The 24,124-nt window shown below is 44.9% G+C and overlaps 1 protein-coding gene across 4 annotated transcripts in view; it reads left to right on the top strand.

Annotated features, from left to right (window-relative positions):
• MAP4K5 (mitogen-activated protein kinase kinase kinase kinase 5) overlaps window positions 1-24,124 on the top strand; it is a 97,256-nt gene that overhangs the window by 58,043 nt on the left and 15,089 nt on the right. Inside the window, exons 6-20 of one of the 4 annotated variants that reach the window (XM_083166822.1) lie at window positions 2,169-2,216; window positions 3,691-3,733; window positions 4,828-4,900; window positions 4,990-5,121; window positions 6,215-6,277; window positions 7,983-8,064; window positions 9,286-9,402; window positions 9,948-10,026; window positions 12,838-12,893; window positions 13,723-13,787; window positions 16,747-16,789; window positions 17,587-17,794; window positions 19,467-19,558; window positions 21,188-21,229; window positions 22,487-22,571. In XM_083166822.1, the coding sequence (XP_083022948.1) occupies window positions 2,169-2,216; window positions 3,691-3,733; window positions 4,828-4,900; window positions 4,990-5,121; window positions 6,215-6,277; window positions 7,983-8,064; window positions 9,286-9,402; window positions 9,948-10,026; window positions 12,838-12,893; window positions 13,723-13,787; window positions 16,747-16,789; window positions 17,587-17,794; window positions 19,467-19,558; window positions 21,188-21,229; window positions 22,487-22,571 (1,228 nt within the window). Of the gene's footprint in view, window positions 1-2,168; window positions 2,217-3,690; window positions 3,734-4,827; window positions 4,901-4,989; window positions 5,122-6,214; window positions 6,278-7,982; window positions 8,065-9,285; window positions 9,403-9,947; window positions 10,027-12,837; window positions 12,894-13,722; window positions 13,788-16,746; window positions 16,790-17,586; window positions 17,795-19,463; window positions 19,559-21,187; window positions 21,230-22,486; window positions 22,572-24,124 lie in introns of all 4 variants that reach the window. The other 3 variants (XM_083166821.1, XM_083166825.1, XM_083166823.1) reach the window with 3 other exon arrangements.

The raw sequence follows: 24,124 nt of genomic DNA, 5'->3' as shown, positions 1-24,124 counted from the left end.
AGGCTCCCAGCAGATGGCTGCAGTATACAGGACACATGTGCAGGTGATGCTGCCTGTGCATTATACAGGGGCACAGGGGACTTACACTCAGGCTCCCAGCAGATGGCTGCAGTATACAGGACACATGTACAGGTGGTGCGGGCTGTGCATTATACAGGGGCAGCGGGGACTTACACTCAGGCTCCCAGCAGATGGCTGCAGTATACAGGACACATGTGCAGGTGATGCTGCCTGTGCATTATACAGGGGCACCGGGGACTTACACTCAGGCTCCCAGCAGATGGCTGCAGTATACAGGACACATGTGCAGGTGATGCTGCCTGTGCATTATACAGGGGCACCGGGGACTTACACTCAGGCTCTCAGCAGATGGCTGCAGTATACAGGACACATGTACAGGTGGTGCGGGCTGTGCATTATACAGGGGCAGCGGGGACTTACACTCAGGCTCCCAGCAGATGGCTGCAGTATACAGGACACATGTGCAGGTGGTGCGGTCTATGCATTATACAGGGGCACCGTGGGACTTACAGTCAGGCTCCCACCAGATGGCTGCAGTATACAGGACACGTGCAGGTGGTGCGGTCTGTCTGTGTGTTATACAGGGGCACCAGGATGCATGCCATTTAGCTTTGGTGACATTATTTTGCGTGTGCTGTCCAAACAACCGTCCCCACCCTCCCCAGATATTTACACCCTCCCAGCATCAACCAACCCTGTCCGGTTTAATTCTGGGAGTTTTGACATTTCACTTGACATTGTAAACATTATGACATTCATGCCCCTTTCAGACCGCACTTAAAAACCGGTATTTTGCCGATTTTTAACCGTTTTAAAACGGTAATCTGTGGGGTCTGAAAGGTGCAGGACCACTTTACCGTTTTACAAAAGCCGATTTTGTAAAACGGTTAAATTGGAGGGTCCTACCCGTTTCAGACCCGGTATTTTGGCATCACAATCGGGTCTGAAACGGTATTTAGGACCCAGCCAATGAGCTGGGTCCTAAATTCAGCGCAGTGAATATTTTAATGAGCGCTCTTTAAATATTCACAGCACTGGAACCGCCCCCCCCCCCCCCCGCGTGGGTCAACTCACCCCACCCCCCGCAAAGTGTTAAGAAACACACCCCCCACCCTCCCCCCCTGTGCAGCCGGTACCTCCGTAATTGCGGATCCCGGCAGTTCAGCATGGTCGGAAGCACTCATGAAAAAAAGTGTCTTTCAGAAAATGGCTGCCCCATAGAAAAACCTTCTTATAAGAAAAGTGACTTTCGGAAAATGGCTGCCCCCATACGAAAGACAGTTTTTTAAAACAGGATTTCCTATGGGGCAGCCATTTTCTGAAAGACACTTTTTTTCCATGAGTGCACCCATCCATACTGCAGTGCCGGGATCCGCAATTACGGAGGTACCGGCTGCACGGGGGGGGGGGGGTTCCAAAAACGGGTTTGCCAATGTTAAAAAAAAAATGCATTTAAACGGTAATGTACCGTTTAAGAGATGCGGTGTGAAAGGGGTTTTACCTGGCAGACCCGTTTTTGGAAACGTTTTCAAATACAGGGTCAAAGCAGCATCAGAGGTAGTTACCTATTAACATGTTGATCCATAACGACAATTTAATGTTGACATTGTAACCGTTGACTGGATCCCATACCTCTTATACCCCTGTTAGACTGCCTAAATAATCAGGGCCATTTAGGCTCAGTGTGAACGGGTCACAAAAAATAACCTGGCTCAAGTGACCACGCATTACAACCCAGGTAGCGAGCAGTATTAAACAAAGGTTCGACCCGGGTCACACTGCAGCGTGGACAAGTCCTACCTGGGACTCTGCAAAAGCAGCTGATTGGAGCTTCCTGACAAGAGGTTGGCGGTGCAGTGTGAAAGGGGTAATAGTGATGTAAGGTAGAGAGGCACCTCCTTTATAACATTGCAGTCCACTGTGCGTGAGATGGGCAGATGTACACCACAGTGGCTATATTTAGCTAAGTACTGTATATACTCTTCAGTTGATTTACGAGCAGCTTTCACTTCAGTGTTACATAAGTCTGTTGAGATATGCTAGGTTGCTTAGCTGGTTCCTGTGTGTGTACGTGTCCTACTGCTGGTTGTAGGTAGGTGTCGCTGTTCTTTTCAGATTGTCACATTCTGCTTTTTCTTCTAATACAGGGTCTGGCATATTTGCACAGCAAGGGGAAAATGCACAGAGACATTAAGGTAAGTACGGCACAGCCATGCAAGGCAATGTGTCGGTATTACACAGTGAGGTGTGCAAGGATATCTTATTTTACCATGATGGACAAACCCGATTAGTCACACTGGGTACACACTGAGCGATAGTTCGTTAACGATATGCACAATACCAATATAGTTACAGATATATCTCAAATATCGTCACAGATGGGGAACCTTCGGCCCTCCAGCTGTTGTTGAAATACACATCCCAGCATGCCCTGCAACAGTTTTAGCTTGGCCAAATAGCAAAACTATAGCAGGGCATGCTGGGATGTGTAGTTCAAGAACAGCTGGAGGGCCGAAGGTTCTCCATCCCTGGTCTTATTGTGCATGCTCTGTATTGTTAACACTGCACATCGTTAACTACCTCCCCCGTCGAGTGTACATGCAGCTCAGTGTTAGCTATCATCGACGATGCATGTGCAGAGAAAGGGTCCTCGTGATGTCACTGAGGGATATCGTTCAGTGTGTACGCTCAATATCGTTCACCCTCTGCACCGCCGCAAACAACCCAATGCTGGGTACCAATTTTCTGACTGTCCCTTGTATTGCACGTTATTTTGTCCATGTGTGATGTTTCCTGTTTCCTTGTAAATTAATTTCCATGGAATTCCTATTAATAAAGAAAGTAGCCAATCCCATGCTCTGGTCCCAGACACATAACTACTGCATCTGGGGGCAGATGTATTAAGTCTGGTGATGGGATTATGGGCCAGATGTACTAAGCTTGAAAAGTGAAAAAATGGAGAGTGATAAACAGCCAGCCAATCAGCTCCTACCTGCTATGTCACAGCCTGTGTTTGAAAAATGTCAGGCAGGAGCTGATTGGTTGGTTGTTTAGCACTCTCCATTTTATCACTTTTGATGCTCAGTGCATCTGGCCCAAAGTGTTGATAAAGTGATAAGTGATAACACAGCAGCCAAGCCGCTCCTAATTGCCAAGGTACAGTTTGGCCATTATTGGTCGACAGTCGAACTGTTGACACATGAAAAAAAAAATCGGCATGAGTATTTAATAATTTTTTTAGGTCAACTTAAGTCGACATGGACACAGTATAAGTGTACTGAGTACCCTTGTTCTCTACACTTGATACACTATTCTGATCTTCCTGTATGTCCATGTGGATAAAGTATGAAAAAACGCCTTTACAAAAAACAAACTTCAAAAGCTCATGTCAACCCTTTAGCACGTCGACCAATTGCTTTCATCAACCTTTTGACCATGTCACCGTAATTCATGTCAACCTTTTTTCATGAGTTGACCTGTTAACCTAATTACTAATAAGTTAGAAGCTAATTGGCTGGTGCATTATCACCTTCCCCTTTATCAGCACTTTATCACTTCCCCAGGGTTAATACATCTGCCCTACAGTTCCTAGTTACTGCTCACCGAGCTGTTCTTACCACTGGGTGTAGACAACTTGCACCATTATAACGTGTTCTATGTGTCTTGCAGGGTGCCAACATACTACTCACAGACAATGGAGATATCAAACTAGGTAACGCCTGTGTGTCTCTTGGTTTCTGTCGTATATGAAGCTGGGTGTGATAAATGGCCGGCAACAATACTGTCGGAGACTAATACCCCTTTTACACCAAAATCCCTGGTTGGACCCTGGTCTTTGAACATGGGAGTTTCCAGGGTTGGACCCAGCTTCATACCCCATTTACACAGCACTGTGACCAAGGTCGGACCCAGGTCTGCACCGTTTACACTGAACCTGGGTCAGCACTGCTTTTCCCTATGGATGACATTAGAAATGTCCATTTTAGGATAAACTGCCATCCAACTTTCCCTCAATGATTTAAAATAAAAATTAAAAGACATGACAAGTTAGCTCTGAAAAATTTTGTTTTTTTTATTTAGTAAAATATTTTTCAAAAAGTTTTATTCACTGCTCAAGCACACATAGCGGTATAAAAGTGCAGCATCACCCATGTGCTCTCCCTAGCCCCTTCCACTGCAGCAGCAGACCGAATTTCCCATGTGCCCCCCCCCCCCCCCCCAAAAAATATAATAATAATAATGATATAAATTATACTGCATCCAATTATCCAATTATGATTTCTGTGTGCACTGCCCGTATCCTTCCTGGCTGCTGTCTTTTGCCACTGCAGCGCACTGTGGAAAGGCGTCCAGCACTTCTGGTATCCTTTCAGCACTACCCAGATGTCCCAACCTGGGTTGGTACCATTTACACCGCCCACGACCCAGGTCCAACCAGTGTTCAACCCTGGTCAGGACCTGGGTAGGAGACCAGTGTTACTGGACCTGGGTTAACCCCTTTTACACCAACGCTGACCTGGGTCCGACCTGGGTTATTTCTTGGTGTAAAAGGGGTATAAAGGAGGGGTCTTATTGACCAGTTACTGCTCCCCCTGCAACGTAAAGCGATGGCAACATGCGCAGTTTTAAATATAACTGCAAATGCGACCTATTAGATCACTACAAAGCTGTGACATCACGGATTCATTGTGAATTTATGGGGCGTTTATTCTTCAGTACTAGATCAGCCCACGACTTACCTTGTACCCCTGTGTGTCTGCATCCAGTGCACAATACATCTTTTATGTACTTTTTTTTTTTGCACAGCGGATTTTGGGGTTGCAGCAAAAATAACAGCAACCATCGCCAAGAGGAAATCCTTTATCGGGACACCATACTGGTAATGCCTCAGTGCATGTGTGTGTTGTATATTTTGTGTGTGTGTGTGTGCGCGCTCATACTTATGCGACCATGTACTTTGCCTCCTAGGATGGCCCCAGAAGTTGCAGCGGTGGAAAAGAACGGAGGGTACAACCAGTTGTGCGACATCTGGGCGGTCGGAATCACTGCGATAGAATTGGGGGAGCTGCAGCCGCCCTTGTTTGACCTTCACCCCATGAGGTCAGATTGCTTCATTCAGTGCGGTTAGAACTGACAGGTTTAGCTGATTTTGTAGATAGCCAATAATGTTTATTACATTTATGGAACTGTTCATATAATGGCTTACCTAAAATAGCGACACCGTACAGGGCTAAGCTGTAAATGACATTATTAAACCATTTAAGTAGCTTAAAGAACCTTTTTATCTACACTTTTATGTTAGGTACAAATTGTGGAGTCTGTTACTTTATTTTGCTGCACAATTCAAATAAGGGAGCCACATCCGCTACAACCAACTGCCATTATAAACTGACCCACTGGCAGTAGCAGTGCCTCCTCTCATTGAATTCTGAACTGTGCTTCCAGGTCTCCTCACAGAATCACAAGTGAAATAATTAGCTCACCTGTGATCTTTTCAAAGTGTCAGCGAGTAATGAGTGCACCTGTGCCCCTGCCTGGTGACCTGGAAAACGTGAACTGTGTGGGAGTCTTGAGGTTGAGAACCACTGTTGTAGAAGATAATAGTATCTGACTGGTTGCCAATAGCAACAACCCTTGTGAAACAGAACTCCCATCTTATTAAATTCCCCCCAATGTCTTAAATTCTATGCAGATCTGGGGAATCCATATATATACTTATTAGTGAGTGTTACTAAAGACTGTTTAGCGTACATAAGGAATGAAGCCCCAGGTATCGGATGTGGGAACCTTTTAGATATTTGACGGCCGTCTATCCTGACATGAGATTTGCTAGGTGTCCCATGCAGAAGTTTTTTTTGCATATGAATGGTCCAAAAGTCAATTGTTAAACAAACAATACAACGTGCAATTCTAAATGAACAATTCTTCCGAAGCGGAGAACTTAATCTTTAAAATGGTACCACATTTATCGATTTTGGTAAAGTACGAAGGGAGAAAAAGGGATAGTCACCAAAAATCACCTTCTAGAACTAATCTATAAGATTATAATTGTATTTCTTTTTATTGTAGAACCCATTTTATCATATATTGTTCTCTTGTATTTTTGTTTTGCTTGCGTTCTATGGAAGACTCTTGTGTTTTGCAGTACATATGTATTGTATTTGAATTATTTATTTTTTATTCCACATTTTAGAGCGTTGTTCTTAATGTCTAAGAGCAATTTCCAGCCCCCGAAGCTGAAGGAGAAGCTGAAATGGTGAGTACAGAGGTGTAATGTTACTGTAGCACAGTGATTTTCAACCTTCGTCACTAAACACTAGTTGTAAAAGCAGAGTTTAGTTCTGTCAGCGGCATAAACAGATTTTTTCCTTATGCATATGGCCGTCTCTGCCGGACTGTGTACAAGCTCTGCTGCCGCTGATTATTACGCCTAGATTTGTGTTTTACATTCAGCCATGCACCCAACCTTCCCGTCATCAATTGTTACTGCTGAGAGTATTTGTCATCAGAGAGATTCTGCTGTGCAAATGGTTACACAGCATCCAGTTTCCCAGCCGTGCCATTGGCTGCATGTTCATTGGCGTGGCTATTTGTCCACTGAGTAGGCGGCGACACGTAGGCAGGTACACTGGTCACTTTGGCATCACTGGAATAATGTATTTAAATCATTCTTTATACTCATTTCTCATTGGCTGGGACCTGGTAGCGGCTGACTGCTCAATTTTTTCCTGCATTTCTTCCTGAATGTGGATGATCTTTGGTCTCACTGCTTTTGCTTCTATAGTATACTGTACCCCAGGGGTTAAAGTGAGGGGGAACTGGGTGGAACGGAGTTCCACCACCTCTAATGGTAGGGGGGGGGGGGACTGAGTTCCACCTCTAACAAAGCCCTGAACAGTAATTCCATCAGAAAAGCTTGATCCCACGGCTTATGTGATGTCATACCATCACCGCCACTGAAGTGAAGAAGTGCCACTAAGAGGAGCAGGCTCTGTGCTGAAGTCAGGGTGAGAGGAGGCTGGGGGGACTCAGAGGTGGGGAAGCTGCTGGAGGGACACAGGGCATGTGATTGCTGAGGGACATGGACAGTAAGCTGCTAGAGTAACACAGATGTGTATAAGCAGCACTACTATGGACATTGGGGGTTATTCTGGTTCAGTGAACCAGATCCCATCTTTCAGATGGTGGTATGCCGGCCCACCATTTGCAAGGCGTGTACACTGGGAGGTGGGGCAAACATTTATAGTTTACAGAGTGTGTAAAAAACCCAGGCTCCACCTAATGGGGTGGGGGGCGGGGTCAGTGTCAGGGGAAATGAGTTCCACCACCTCTCAATGACCACTTTAAGCCCTGCTGTACCCTGTCTCCAGTATCCTCCTGTCTAATCTGTCCTCTGAGGGCGTCCCAGTAGTACGCTGGTATTGATAACTGGTTTACTCATTAGATCCATGTATTACATTAGTATAAGCGACAATCGGACACACACAACTAATCTATAATGGCAACGCTTGGGTGACATCCTAGTTACAAGTAGCACTCATTGTTATCTGATAGGTTTATCAAGTCTATAGTAGACGGTGACAGAACAAAAGCAAAACATCGGATTCCACAGTTTTTGCTCTAATGGGGCCTACGGATATCGATGTGAGGCCATTTTCTGAGCGATTTTACTACATCGCTCAGAAAATACCCCTACATCGCTGTGTGTGTGTAGCGGCATAGTGATGCTTGGCCCTGCATGTTGATATCGCCCCTGGAAATTAATAACCAGCGCGCTGGATAATAATCGGTCAGGGCTAGTGTTCTCACCGGAGAACAATGGCCCTGCCAGATCACTCGGCACATTGCTGTGTTCTGTGCGATCATGCTGAGCCTTCTGTGCCATCTAGCATCGCTCCGAATGCTCAGCAGATCGCTATGTGTGTACCACCCTTTGTTACCCATGTATTGTCTTATCACAGGACCCCGGTGTTTCAAAACTTCATCAAAGTTGCTCTCACCAAAAACCCAAAGAAACGACCAACTGCGGAGCGGCTGCTGACTGTGAGTACCCGTCCTGGCTGACTTTTATTACTGTGGATTATTAGATAAACAGGGTCTATATAGACAGGCAGTAGGTCTACCCCAAAAGGGTCAACACGTTGACTTGGGCAAGGTCAACGCGATCAATGGGGACCACATAAAAAAAGGTACAAATATAAAAAGGAATGGCAAGAAAAAGAGAGTGCTAACTAATTTCCCTTATGAATTTGGTAACACGATTATTTTTATTAAAAACACATAAAATTTGACATCCGTTGGTTTGCAGTTCACTCTGTTGTTAACAGCGCAAAATAGACTTTAACCCTACGCCTGTCGCCTAGAAAGACTTCATCCAAAGATATGAAATTCCTTGAACAGGTTCTTAAAATACGCTATGTATTCAATACGGTCCAATGTTGACGGGTGTCGTAATGGAGTATTTGATAGAGAAAAGATTCCTAAAAAAATTGGTACCAGAGCCGATTAACCAGATCATCTCCTCAAACTGCTTTTTTGTGTGTGGCGCAACCGGGGTATCCCCCCCTTTTATTTTTTACAAATCTAAAAATGTCGACATTCATTTTTCACCTTTTTTGTGTCAGTGTCGACATGGACCCCGATTAGTGTGGCGTGTACCCGCGCAACGTTCGGCACACCATTATGTTCTACCTTTATGCCGATATGGATGTTGAAGTAAAAACTAGCCGGATTAAAAAATAAAGATCATGAGAAACTCATATCGACCTTGTCATGTTTCTACCTTTTTTTTAAGTCGACCTTTTGACACTGTAACCTTTTTGACCCCGTCGACCTATTGCATGTTGACCCTTTGGGGTAGACCTATTGACTGTCTATCTAACACGCTAGTTCCATCAACACCGGAACCACCTTTTTACAGTGCCAGCATCATCGGCTGGCAGTGAGGGAAGGACGACACGGAGTGTGGGCCATGCACAGTGTGTTTGTACTTTCGATTCCAACGCTGCAGAGACCACACATCCGGATCCGATGCAGCTTAACACAGTGCAATTGGAACTAACTAGCTATCTATTTTTAAATTGTCAAAATCGATTACCAAAGTAATGCACACACCTTTACATTAGCTGACAATGTCTGGCTTCACACGTTACTGCAGAAAGCCTGAGATATCAGCCAGTTATTCCAAAGGGTGTAGAGATTTAATTTTTCAATGAATGTATCCTGTCAGCTGCCTCTATGAACCATGGCGGTCCTCTATTTCAGCATACGTTTGTGGCGCAAGGTGGTCTCTCCAGATTACTGGCATTGGAGCTCCTGGATAAAGTGAACAATCCAGACCACCATCACAATTACATCGAGCCTGACGATGACGACCTCGAGGTGAGTAACCTTTTCTTTGGGGAACACTACATATCCAGCCTCCTGGGAGGAGGGGGGTGGAGTGATTGGTGTGTTGCTTAGTATTGGTAGGCATTCCGTTTTATCCTATTATATAAAAGGCTAAGTCCTCACCTTTCTTGAGGTGAAGTACCGCGAGGGACCACTAGAGGCCACTTAACAGACCAAATTACTCCTTAACACAAAATGAAACCCAAATGTTCTATTTCAAACTTCCTGGATATTGACAGAGGGAGCTGTAAAGAGTAGACAGAGGATGGAGGTAGGAGCAGATGGGTATGTGTCATTGGGTCGACCAACCGTAATTTTTGATGGACATCTAACTAGTACTGTATAAAGTGCGCGTCTCTCCTACATACCATAGTGGCAGGGGCTTTTTTGGCAGATTCAAGGAGTTTGCACCATCAGCGCGTGTCCTACATCTCCTTCTCTCTGTACTGCAGAACTCATAGGAACGATAATGCCATTGGTTTGCGTTGAGTGGGTTCAGGTGATGAGTCATAGATGTCACTGTCATTGTCTTGCAGCACATCCCTGTAGTGCGACATACCATCCGCTCTACGAACAAAGGCGTGCGGGCGGAGAGGACCGCGTCTGAGCTCAACTGTGAGTGGTTCCTGACTCTTTCATCCTGATTGGGTAATCTGTTCGCTTGGCACGTTATTGTAGTGTGGGTGCTGGAATGACTGTTACCAATAGGTGGCGCTAGTAGCTATGTCTGGGTTAATATCGGTACCGAAGACCTTGGATCTATTGGCCCCATGTACACCACTTTTACCTCACAGCAGTTGTGACTTTAGTTGTATGCATCACCCTCACTGTGTGTGGTTTATATTTACATTTTACAGAGGTCTTCTGGCAGTACGTGGGGACCACCAGAGCCCTATTGGTTCTGCTAGTCAGGGGTGAGGGATTCCCGGCCTTGGGAGCAATACATCCTCACACTAATGTGTGTAGTGTATAAGGTACCACATGAGCACAGTGCATCTGCCTGTGTAGTGTATAAGGTACCACATGAGCCCTGTGAGCACAACGTGTCTGCCTGTGTAGTGTCTAATGTACCACGTGAGCACAATGTATCTGCCTGTGTAGTGTATAAGGTACCACGTGAGCGCAATGCATCTGCCTGTGTAGTGAATAAGGTACCACATGAGCCCTGTGAGCACAATACGTCTGCCTGTGTAGTGTATAAGGTGCCACGTGAGCACAATGCATCTGCCTGTGTAGTGTATAAGGTACCACATGAGCCCTGTGAGCACAACGTGTCTGCCTGTGTAGTATATAATGTACCACGTGAGCACAATGCATCTGCCTGTGAAGTGTATAAGGTACCACGTGAGCACAATGCATCTGCCTGTGTAGTGTATAAGGTACTACGTGAGCACAATGCATCTGCCTGTGTAGTGTATATGGTGCCACGTGAGTGCAATGCATCTGCCTGTGTAGAGTATAAGGTACCACGTGAGCATAATGCATCTGCCTGTGTAGTGTAGAAGGTACCACGTGAGCACAATGCATCTGCCTGTGTAGTGTATATGGTGCCACGTGAGCACAATGCATCTGCCTGTGTAGTGTATAAGGTACCACATGAGCATAATGCATCTGCCTGTGTAGTGTATAAGGTACCACGTGAGCACAATGCATATGCCTGTGTAGTGTATATGGTACTACATGAGCACAATGCATCTGCCTGTGTAGTGTATATGGTGCCACGTGAGCACAATGCATCTGCCTGTGTAGTGTGTAAGGTACCACGTGAGCACAATGCATCTGACTGTAGTGTATAATGTACCACGTGAGTGCAATGCATCTGCCTGTGTAGTGTATAATGTACCACGTGAGCACAATGCATCTGCCTGTGTAGTGTATAAGGTGCCACATGAGCACAATGCATCTGCCTGTGTAGTATATAATGTACCACGTGAGCACAATGCATCTGCCTGTGTAGTGTAGAAGGTACCACGTGAGCACAATGCATCTGCCTGTGTAGTGTATAAGATACCACATGAGCACAATGCATCTGCCTGTGTAGTGTATATGGTGCCACGTGAGCACAATGCATCTGCCTGTGTAGTGTATATGGTTCCACGTGAGCACAATGCATCTGCCTGTGTAGTGTATAAGGTACCACATGAGCATAATGCATCTGCCTGTGTAGTGTATAAGGTACCACGTGAGCACAATGCATCTGCCTGTGTAGTGTATATGGGGTACTACATGAGCACAATGCATCTGCCTGTGTAGTGTATATGGTGCCACGTGAGCACAATGCATCTGCCTGTGTAGTGTGTAAGGTACCACGTGAGCACAATGCATCTGACTGTGTAGTGTAATGTACCACGTGAGTGCAATGCATCTGCCTGTGTAGTGTATAATGTACCACGTGAGCACAATGCATCTGCCTGTGTAGTGTATAAGGTGCCACATGAGCACAATGCATCTGCCTGTGTAGTGTATAAGGTGCCACGTGAGCACAATGCATCTGCCTGTGTAGTATATAATGTACCACGTGAGCACAATGCATCTGCCTGTGTAGTGAATAAGGTACTACGTGAGCACAATGCATCTGCCTGTGTAGTGTATAATGTACCACGTGAGCACAATGCATCTGCTTGTGTAGTGTATATGGTGCCACGTGAGCACAATGCATCTGCCTGTGTAGTATATAATGTACCACGTGAGCACAATGCATCTGCCTGTGTAGTGTATAAGGTACCACGTGAGGACAATGCACCTGCCTGTGTAGTATATAATGTGCCACGTGAGCACAATGCATCTGCCTGTGTAGTGTATAAGGTGCCACGTGAGCACAATGCATCTGCCTGTGTAGTATATAATGTACCACGTGAGCACAATGCATCTGCCTGTGTAGTGAATAAGGTACTACGTGAGCACAATGCATCTGCTTGTGTAGTGTATATGGTGCCACGTGAGCACAATGCATCTGCCTGTGTAGTGTATACAGTGCCACATGAGCACAATGCATCTGCCTGTGTAGTGTATAAGGTACCACGTGAGGACAATGCACCTGCCTGTGTAGTATATAATGTGCCACGTGAGCACGATGCATCTGCCTGTGTAGTGTATAATGTACCACGTGAGCACAATGCATCTGCCTGTGTAGTGTATATGGTGCCACGTGAGCACAATGCATCTGCCTGTGTAGTGTATAAGGTGCCACGTGAGCACGATGCATCTGCCTGTGTAGTGTATAAGGTACCACGTGAGGACGATGCACCTGCCTGTGTAGTGTATAAGGTACCACGTGAGCACAATGCATCTGCCTGTGTAGTGTATAATGTACCACGTGAGCCCAATGCATCTGCCTGTGTAGTGAATAATGTACCACGTGAGCACAATGCATCTGCCTGTGTAGTGTATAATGTACCACGTGAGCCCCGTGTCTCTCTCTTACAGTTGACAAGCTGCAGTTTGAGCCTCCCCTCAGGAAGGAGACCGAAGCCAATGAAATGGTGACTATTATTATCCATCAGCCTTATTACTTCAGATGTAATGGAATGACACCAGCCGTCTTCACAGTATTTTCCACTGTTTGTTACTCTGTCGTTTAATGATTGTCGTTTTTACTGTGGGAATTTCCAAATTTCTTTGCAACACATATTTTACTCCCCATTATGTTTTGTTCTATAAGGAGGCTACATTTCCACACTATATACACTACATGACCAAACGTGTGTGGACACCTTCTAATTAGTGGCCAAATCAGTCGTACCCACTGCGTACAGCCACACACAACCAAGCTTACAACCTTGGGTTCTCCATAGTCACACAGTGAAAGTAGAATAGGTCAGTCCGAGGAGATCAGTGACGGGCACAGTTATATGATGCCACCCTGCCAATGTGGTCCGTTCACCAAGTACCTCCCAGGGGAGAGGAGGCGGTTACAGCCGAAAAGGGCTGAGCTTGGTGACATATTGAAGGTGGACCAACTCCCTATTAATGGAATGGGCCACATACTTTTGTCCATGTAGCGAAACATTTAAATAATGAGCCACCTAGTCTAGTAATGCTTTGGTGCCACCTGCTGGCAGTGTGTGGAACTAATTTACAGGTGTAGTAAATTAGTAATGTTTGCATGGTGTCTTGGCGAACCTCCCCTGGGTGTAGGGTACGTGTAATGACGCCGTCCTAAACCATTTCGTTTTATAAAATGTCGTAGAGATCTTCTAAAAAATCGCTATTCCCACGGGGGAGGGGTTGTGGGGGTTTTCCTGGTTTTCCCATTATACAGACCTGCATTTACAGCTTCATAAATAAGTGACTTTTTTTGTATATTTTTAGGGCAGCAGCCGGGACAGCGAATTTGCCCATAACTGGAATCCGTTCTCCAATGGAGCCAACAATGAGTAAGAAAGTTACTAAAATGATGATGTAACATATATTACATATATTTCACCTGTAACTGTTCTTGCAGACATTATATATATATATATATATATATATATATATATATATCACCACAATAGTGTTATCGAGCGCCCTTATTTCTCTATTAGTCTTTCCTTACTTTCAAACATCCATAGACCAGTATTTTCAATTATAAAACATTTATTTAAAAAAAAATTTCACTTTATAAAAAACAAATTTATACTGTTGTTCCTTGTCACAGGATTTTCTTACAGAGTGGATGTGAATAAAATCTCGACGCGTTTCGTCTCACAATGAGACTTCATCAGGGGTGCTTTACAAAAAATCTACAAAAGTAGAACAAATTGGTAAACATTCCATATGATAATAGGAAAGACATAACAATATAGACAATTTTGATTTAACAGGTTATTCTTAAAGGACAGACAAAAGATTTTTTTGGAAGAATTCTTTTGGTAAGTGGAGGATTTAGTAGTTATTCATTTCACCACAAGATTGAAGGAACAGATTAGTCTTTATTACCAAATTAGGAGGAAACTGGGGGGGGGGGGGGAGGAGAGAAGAAACCCCCACCAAGAGAGCTAAATTTATTATATTTGTATGTTTGGTCAATATACCATACCTTCTTAAGTCTTTATAGGGTTTATACTATTTCCTGATTGGTTTAATTTCAATTTTTAATGTAGAGTATTTTCTTCACCAGGTGTACTTTCACTATTAATAAATGAACATGTATGAAACTCATGGTATTGCGGTCTTGTATGTTTATACACACATACACATATATAAGTAATTTCAATTCATATTGCAGCCGCATTTAACAATATATACAACGTATGTGGAATTACACGTCACAATACTGTTCATTTTAAACTCTCTTTTCAAATTTTTGGGTATGCTAGGGCCCTTCCTTTCTATATGCTTACAACAAATACATTTGTTGCAAGGGTAAAGTCCCTTCCTATCTAGAATATTACTTATTTTAGGTACAGGATCTTTATTCTCAATCTGTTTTAGTCTACTCGGGGCAAGAATGCTTTTTAATTTTTTTGCCTTCCTAAAGACTATGTCAGGTCTAATGGGGAGGTGAGGGCCTAAGATTGGGTCCATCTTTAACAGATACCAATGTTTCTCAAGGCATTTTTTAATCATCTTGTTTTCTTGGCTGTATTGTGTGATAAAAGGCCTTAGTTTTTTAGGGGGTTCCTTTATCTTCACTTGAATGATAAGTTACTCACCTTTATATATGAATAATTATAAAAACTATGTTATTAGATATCTACCCTGTAAGAGGGGAGACGTATCCATCTATAAGAGGATCCAGAACTACTTGTATAAAAAGTAAAAGTGAAAGTCGAAGCAGATATATGGCATATTCACTTAATAAGAGCACCATATTTTTAAAGGTAATATGAATTGAAATTACTTATATATGTGTATGTGTGTATAAACATACAAGACCGCAATACCATGAGTTTCATACATGTTCATTTATTAATAGTGAAAGTACACCTGGTGAAGAAAATACTCTACATTAAAAATTGAAATTAAACCAATCAGGAAATAGTATAAACCCTATAAAGACTTAAGAAGGTATGGTATATTGACCAAACATACAAATATAATAAATTTTTCTCTCTTGGTGGGGGTTTCTTCTCTCCTCCTTCTCCCCCCCCCCCCCCCCCCGCCCCCAGTTTCCTCCTAATTTGGTAATAAAGACTAATCTGTTCCTTCAATCTTGTGGTGAAATGAATAACTACTAAATCCTCCACTTACCAAAAGAATTCTTCCAAAAAAATCTTTTGTCTGTCCTTTAAGAATAACCTGTTAAATCAAAATTGTCTATATTGTTATGTCTTTCCTATTATCATATGGAATGTTTACCAATTTGTTCTACTTTTGTAGATTTTTTGTAAAGCACCCCTGATGAAGTCTCATTGTGAGACGAAACGCGTCGGGATTTTATTCACATCCACTCTGTAAGAAAATCCTGTGACAAGGAACAACAGTATATAAATTTTTTTTTTATAAAGTGAAATTTTTTTTTTAATAAATGTTTTATAATTGAAAATACTGGTCTATGGATGTTTGAAAGTAAGGAAAGACTAATAGAGAAATAAGGGCGATCGATAACACTATTGTGGTGGTGTTATAAGCGACCTACCTGTATTTCTAATACTAGCGCACATTTGGGAATTTTGTATTGTGTGTGTGTGTGTGTGTGTATATATATATATATATATATATATATATATATATATATATATATATATATATATATATATATATATATATATATATATATATATATATATATATATATATATATATATATATATATAACCACAGGTATAGCTACAGCTGCTGTATGGGTAGGGTGTAAAACTCCCTATTATGTGTATATTTTCTTTATATAAGTATATATATATATATGCATATAATGTGTCTGAAAGAACAGTTACAGGCAGGGCCACCATCAAGGGGGTACTATGGGCACAGCTGTCCTGGGCCTGGCCACTCTGGCACAGAGCAAAGGGCTTGGGCCACTCATTCACCGCAGCTGCTCCGATTGGCTGCTGAGCCGCGAGCTCCGATTGGCTTATCAGACGGTGCCATATTTTAAACAGCTGCCAGTGTTCGGGGGTGTAGGAGAAGCTTAAGCTCCTCTAAAAGCATTCCAGGAGCATTGGGCTTCAGCGAGAGCAGTGAAGCAGGGGGGGGGGCTCTGCTCGGCTGGCGGCCAGTGAGCACCAAAGAGGCATTTATGTGTGTTTAGCACTACAGGGACATTATAGGAATAAGTGACACTACAGGGGGCATACTAGGTATACGGGGCATTTAATTTTTTTGAGGCAGCCCTGGTTAAACGTCAAATAAACTACTACTTTCATTATTATTTTAATGTGTGTTTAATGCTTATTCTATGTTCTATTGTAGTTCTACAATGAAACGTGCTGTTCCTCCTCCGCTACCTCCCAAGGTGAGATCACAGAGGTGTTCTGTCCTATCAGATTGTCGGTTTCAGGGCATGAGCTGGCAGTTCTATCTCACAAAACGGCACTGACTTGTGTGAGTGTCCTGGGTATATATCTAAGGCTCCGTGTTATTCATCTAGAGAAGGCTATATCCAATGACTGTCGTGCATCTAGTATGTCCAATGCAGTTACTACTGATGACATTTAGGGGAGGCGTGGTGTTGGGTATATCAGTGGGTGGCACCGGTTCCCACAACACTCTCCCTATCTCCCGCACTAGTAGCACCGATACCCGCGTTAGTGGTGTTCATTCCAGCACCCTGCATCTTCCATAACCTGTGCAGTTCCTCTTCCCTGTCTGGGGTGTCTCTCTCTTTGCTGTGGTGCTTCTATCACAGTGTGTTCTGTATTTCAGCACTGATATGCAGACCAGGTATGTGCTAGATGCACCAAGCAGAGAGCGACACCACGGGCAGGGAGTAGGGATTGCACGGGTTTCGGAAGATAGAGCATTCTAGAATGAACACACATTAGCATTAAGACGGGACGCAGGATTCCGTGGCTCACCAGCTTCTAAAGCCGCTCAACGTGTGCCCTAAGGAGTATAGATGTATGAAGCAGTGATAAGAGAGAAGTGGCCCATGGCAACCAATCAGCACTGAAGTAACCTCTATAATTTGCATAATATAAAGTCGTATAGAGCATCTGATTGGTTGTCATTGGCCACGTCTTCTCTGGCTCAGACTCCGCCCCCGAGCCTGAGTGACATGGTACAAATCTCATGTTGTTTCTTTTTTTCCAGCCGGTGAGAATGAACAGCTGCCCAGAGGAAAACCTGGCCGACGACGAGCGAGCCAACACCATTAAGCACCAGCCGGATAACCGCGCTCCGCATGTCCACCGGAGGCAGAGCTCCCCAGGTTGTGGCCGCCACACAGCTCCCCCTAATAATGCCCTCACTAGCAGCATCAGCAGCCCGGGATTGTCCAGCAGTAAATTCTTTGAGATGGGTAAATAACACAAAGCAGAGGGCAGGGAGGTCGGAGCCTCCGCTGCGTCCCCCCCCCCCTGCTGGCACGGAAGGGGTTAACTCTACATTACACGGCTGCCTGATAATACTGTACTTATATATATCCATCATGAGTATGGCTTCATGCTTCCATCTCTCCAGCTCACTCTACTTCTGCAGTTCTCCCAGCTTCAGGTTCCAAGTGGTGGCAGACCTGGGACTGACCGTGGCATCCAGTGGAGGACCTCTAGCGTCTTGTCCGTGACAGAACCGCATGTAGATTGCTTTGTTTATATGGTTTCGGGTCACTAGCGGTCAGATGGTGGGGGGGGGGGGGGTAATAGGCAGTGACTACTGTCACGTTGACATAATACCTTGTCATGTTTTCAAAACCCATTGGGTGGGCATAGACTCGGGGGACTGCCACCAAGACCACATTACCGTCCTCACAGTAGGTTCCTTCTCCCTGCGGAGGGGTGGAGATCCTTCATAAGTAACTGGATGTGGAAGGGTATACTCCAGTGTATCCATTTATCTATAAACTAGTTAAAAGCCAGTCAAAAAAGTCGGCTTCTGCAATGTACTTTCACTTGTGACGGTTTTTACTTTCACTTTGAGCTGTGACAGGTTTTGGCCCACAAACTCTCCACCCCAGGCCATGTCACATTTACATTCACACCCAGCCGTTGGCCAATGCTCCATACGTTGAGGAAGTTAACCGAGGCGGCAGTTAGGACTTGGGTAGTAGATTTAAAAAAAGCTTCTACAAATGAAAAGTGTTGTTTCCCATAGCAACCAGTGAGATTCTGCATATCATTTTCTAGGCTAACTAGATTTTTGGTTGCTCTGGGCAACACAGATTTTTTAAATTTTTAGGCGCCTTAGTAAATCTTCCCCTTGGTCTCTGCCTGTAGCCCCCTCTCTGCACCTCTCACTGTTCATTCCAGAGCTGACCTTCCTTTAGTCTTATTGCCCTCTGCCTAATACTCCTTGCATAAGGTGGTCATGATGTCAATCGTACAAGTATTCAAAATATTGTATTCTGTGGCTTCACAACCGCCGTACATCTCCCTGCTTCCTGCTTTGTGGCTTTTACTGCATCACGGCGGCTTCCAGCCTCACTCAGCTCCCTGACACAGGGGCGGTCTCTTGTGTAGGTGTCAGGGTCTGTCCGCACAGGCGTAGTCCGCTGCTTCTCGCCCCCAGGATGATCCTCTGTGTATGCGCTGGAAGTGCACAATGGTGATCGTCACGGTTACCATACATTTCTCACCCGTTGCGTTTTCTCCTTCTGAAAACATAAGGCCAGTAAGCGGGTATGGATCGTTGGGTCAAGCACTATTGGTCGACACACACAAATTGTCGACATGAGAAAGGTTAACATTGGAAACTGTTGACAATTTTTTTCCTCCAAGTCCTTTTTTGGGGGAAAAAAGTTACAAATATATGTCGACCTACTGCCTGACAACCAATAGTGATTAACCTACTGACTGTCGACCTAGAATGTCGACCTAGCAACAATATACCCATCAGGCTCCATTGCTTTGCCTACCATCACCTCCATCTCTCAGTAGCTTGCACCTGCTTTACTTATCGTATCGCTGACAATCGTTCATCTTCTTTCACGGGGAGGTATTTCGGCAGCATGTGAATGTCTCTGTCTCCTCCAGCAGGTAACGGGGAAGGTCCCCTGAGGCTGAACAGTCCAGTTGGAGAAGGCTCGAAGCCGCAGCTGCCGCAGAAGAAAGAGAAGAAGGATTTTCCAGTAAGTTATTTGGCACCTCTCATGTTCCTTCCACAGCGCGATAGTCATCTGTCTGGATGGTGGAACACTTCTACAGAGGAGCGCAGGCTATCGTGCGTCTGACAAAAGCATTTCCCCTGGTTTGTACAGGCTGATTTAAAAATTTGGGGGGCGCATTGCATGTCTTCATAAGTTAAAGATAATTTTTGGCATTAACCAAATTAGCTGGCCATTATTTTTTCCAAACAGGACTTGGAAATAGTTTTTTCTAATTGAATTAGGTGAAAGGCCCATACACACGGGGCAATTGTGAGCTCAGTTTTGCCATCTGAGCTGCTTTCAGCTCAAAAGCCGCCCAGTGTGTACGGCTGGGGCGGTGAGTGCTGATTGGCGCTCCCACATCATCGCTGGCGCTCGTCTGCTGGTTTTGCCTGCTATGGAAAGCCATTCACCCCCTGTGAAAATTGCTGGCCGGGGGGGAAATTGCCCAGTGTGTATGGACCTAAAAAACATCTATTTAAAACGTCTAGCACAATGTCATTATAAAAAAATGATCTTTTTTTTTTTTTAAATACCTTTTTTAACTATTTGATTTTCTAAACATTGACCAATAATATATTGGACAAGCGCTCAGCTGTGGCTTCGCATGTCCCCCGTAGCTACACCCGCTCTGCAGTCACCTGGGATACAATGTTAGGCTAAGGGCTGCTTCGCTTACATTTCCTCCAGGTGCCGCCACGGATGTACTGGGGGATGGAACAATGATGCAGAAGAGCCGGGAAGTTCCTCTGTGATTGGCGGCTGATGGAAGATTATTTTCCGCCAGCAACCCAGTGGTTGTTTCAGAGTAGTGGCATTAGAAAGCCAAGCTCTCTCAGCCAACCAGCGGCCGCCTAAATGTGATGCCTATGATTGGCTGCGCTCGCCACACTTTATATTCTCAACTCCACGCCGACGTGGATAGTAGGGGTATGAAAAGGTCGGAGGACGCGCACCGCCGCCCCTCGCGGGCTCGCTGCGCTCGCCACGCTTCGGGTTGGCGTCAATCGTGGGGTGACGCTCACAATGGGGTTGCGTAACTTTTTAACCATGACGGGGCCATATACAATGTGAAATGGGTCATATTGGCCCATTTCACATTGTTTCCTATGTAAAATGGACTTAATCAAGTCCATCTCATCTTGTGCCATTATATTGGCACAAGACTGACGTGATGCTCCCGATTTCAATGTTAAAAATATTTTAACATTGAAGCCTATGGCAAAATCACGTCGGGGGCCATGTTAATGCACGCGACCGACGCGATGCCCCCGATTTTGCCTTTGCCGGCAAAATGGACCTGATTTCAAAGGAAATCGTGTCCATCGTGTACCTTAACTTTAAGGTACACGATGGACAAGATTGTGGCCGTGCTAGGAAACCAGTACCGCTTCTTATACATCAGTGATTCAGTACGGTCCACAAATGGATTTTGCTGCATAGAAGTGAAATTACTACTTTAAATTCATGGACCGAATAGCAATGAGAATTAAGTTCCTTTAAATGTGGCGGAACGCATAAGCAGCAGCCGGTGGCATAGGACGTATGCCGTTCTGCAGTCAGGCCAGTGATTGGGAGATTCACAGTCTGGTTTTTCTTTTGTTCCCCTAGAAACCTACAATCAATGGATTGCCTCCAACACCTAAAGTCCTGGTGAGTAGCTTTGACCTGTGGAACCTCCAGATTTGCTCTGCGTATCACCCTGAACAGAGCAGAATATCTATATGATTATGGGCAGTGCGGATGGTGTAATGGTTAGCATTACTGGCTCACAGCGCTGAGGTCATGGGTTCTATCCCCACCATGGCTCTAACTGTGCGGAGTTTGTATATTCTCCCCGTGCTTGCGTGGGTTTACTTCGGGTACTCCGGTTTCCTCCCACAATCCAAAAATATACTGGTAGGTCAAATTGGCTTCCAACAAAATTAACCCTAGAATGTCTGTGTGTGCATGTACATGTGGTAGGGAATATAGATTGTAAGCTCCACTGGGGCAGGGACTGATGTGAATGGTCAAATATTCTCTGTAAAGCGCTGCGGAATATGTGTGCGCTATATAAGATACTGTTAATAAATATAGAGAATATCAAATATTTTATAAAACCATATTTAAAAAACAAACAAACAAAAAACATATTGGGGGAAATTTACTAAGATGGGCGTAAGACTTCACATGTGATGTTGCTATGGGCAACCAATCAGATCCTGTCTACTATCTTCTAGAGGGTGCTAAGTAAATAAGTAGTAGATTCTGATTGGTTGCTCATAGCAAGATCACAAGTGAAGTCTTATTCCCATCTTAGTAAATTTCCGCCATTGTGTATAGTAGGGAAGATACAAAGGGAATCGTGTAGTCTTTTGGTTCATAACTGGTCACTTTGGATCCAAGTGTCAATCCTAATGTTTAAATGGAACTGTATCCTGAGCAGTGGTTCCTAAACTTGGTCCTCAATGAGCCCTAACAGTTCATGTTTTCTGGGAAATGTGACCTGTTCGGAGGACTGGGGGGACTGACGGATAATATTCAGCAAATCTAGTTCTCAAACGATTTCACATGAATGATTGATCTTTAACAATGGGGGAGAGGAGTGGCAGCCGGCCAATCAGCTTTGAACAAATTGTTCATCGTCCATACACATGAAACGATTTGAACGCATTGCAAAAAATTGGTCTATGATCTTTCTGCATGCGTGAAAGATCATAGACCTCTCTTAACGAGCGGCGGGTGCAAGCATCGATATCGTTCATACACACAGAACGATTTGAAGGACCGGTCGCTCTGATAGATTGGGAATAGGCACATTGGGGGAAATTTACTAATCATCCTGATATAATCTCCCCCTTTAGAGCCTGTGTTGGGAATATGGCTTACACCTAGTTACACCCTCATGCCTTTTTGTCTCTTGTTTAGATGGGAGCCTGTTTTTCCAAAGTGTTTGATGGTTGTCCTTTGAAGATCAATTGTGCCACGTCCTGGATTCATCCAGATACCAAAGGTATTCAGCAAATGTGAATTACATGTGCCAGTGGTTCCATACTGTTCTGTATCACCAGACCACAGACTACGTGACATTCTACATACATACATACATACATACATACATGCAACAGAAACCCCTTTGCAGACTTACAGGACAGTTCTAGCAGTAATAGTTGCTAGACTATATGTACACCATACAATAATATTCTGTACTAGCTAAGCCCGCTCGAAGCAAAAGCTTCGAAAGCTAGTCTCCTACCTTGTGATTGCCTCTGTGTTTTTGTATGTGTAAGAAAGAAATGTAGTTTCAATTGCTGCCAGCAGATGGCAGTGTTTCGGTTACACACGGACACTAGACATATATAAAATAAAAGATTAAGGGGGGCATTCAATCACCCGCAGCCATCTCCCGACGGGGGAGATGGCTGCGGGGCCCTATTCAATGCTGTCTTCCCCGACAGCACTGAACAGGGGATCTCGGCAGAACGAGCCCGACATCACAAGCAGTCGGGCTCGTTCTGCCAAAAACGGCCGAGAATTGATGCGCTCCTGGCTGAGGCTTACCGATTCCCAGCCGCAGCCCGCAGCCACGCCCCCTTCGCATCCCGCTGCAGGTGGACATTGAATCCCACCTGCGATTTCTCGGTCGAGCAGACCAAGAACAGGACTGGGTCACGACTGTCGGGACAGCTGTGACCCCACATTGAATACCCCCCCCCTAAAACTACACAAAATAACAGCTCTGTTCTCCCCACAGTATACCTGCTGTCGGAACATTGGTTACATTGCGGTTATGCACCTCCTTTTTAGACAAGTATATATTTTTTTAACAAACCTTTAATAAGTAGGAGAACAAATAGTATATCTAAAATTAATTAAGGTACTTGTGTAATAGCACGGCTACGTTTTCAGCATAGGCTAAGCTGCGCTGTCAGCGTAGCCCAACGGCTGCCTACCGTAGTTAGCATAGTGACTCCGTGGCAGCCCGGCTCTGTCCCCGGCATCCATGGCAAGCCTAGTGAGCGTCTCTCACACAGCGCCGGTAACTGCCAGATCCCATGCGCTGGCGGACGCCGGTGGAGAGGGGAGCATGCGGGTGCCGGCGGAGAGGCGCTCCAGCTGTCTGAGACGCAGGTCCTGCGTCTCAGTAATTATTGCAGCAGGGTACGGCAACTCTGCCCGTGTGCGCTTTAGGGAGGGCCTCCTATTCAAACCCCCACTATCTACGCCAGCCTGAAGCATGGCGAGCGCACGCATTATGCGTCCCCCCGACCTGTTCATACCCCCACTATCCACGTCGGCGTGAAGTACATTTCATAAAGTGTGGCGACCGTAGCGAGCCACCGTGCCCGAAGCGAGGTGAGAGCAGCGTGGCCCGCGACGGGATGCGGATCACTTTACATGTATTCTGTGTCCCCTCACTGCGCTCGCCACACTTTATAAAATCAACTCTATGCCGATGTGGATAGTGGGGGTATGAACAGGTCAAGGGGACTCTTTAACGCGTGTACTCGCCACGCTTCCGGCTGGCGTGGATAGTGGGAGTGTTTCAGGAACACATATCTAACA

The sequence above is a fragment of the Crinia signifera genome, chromosome 12, assembly GCF_055691185.1.
Source record: "Crinia signifera chromosome 12, ASM5569118v1, whole genome shotgun sequence".
NCBI lineage: Eukaryota > Metazoa > Chordata > Amphibia > Anura > Myobatrachidae > Crinia > Crinia signifera.
Note: the sequence above shows the minus strand (reverse complement) of the source record. Positions and strands in the feature narration are given on the sequence as shown.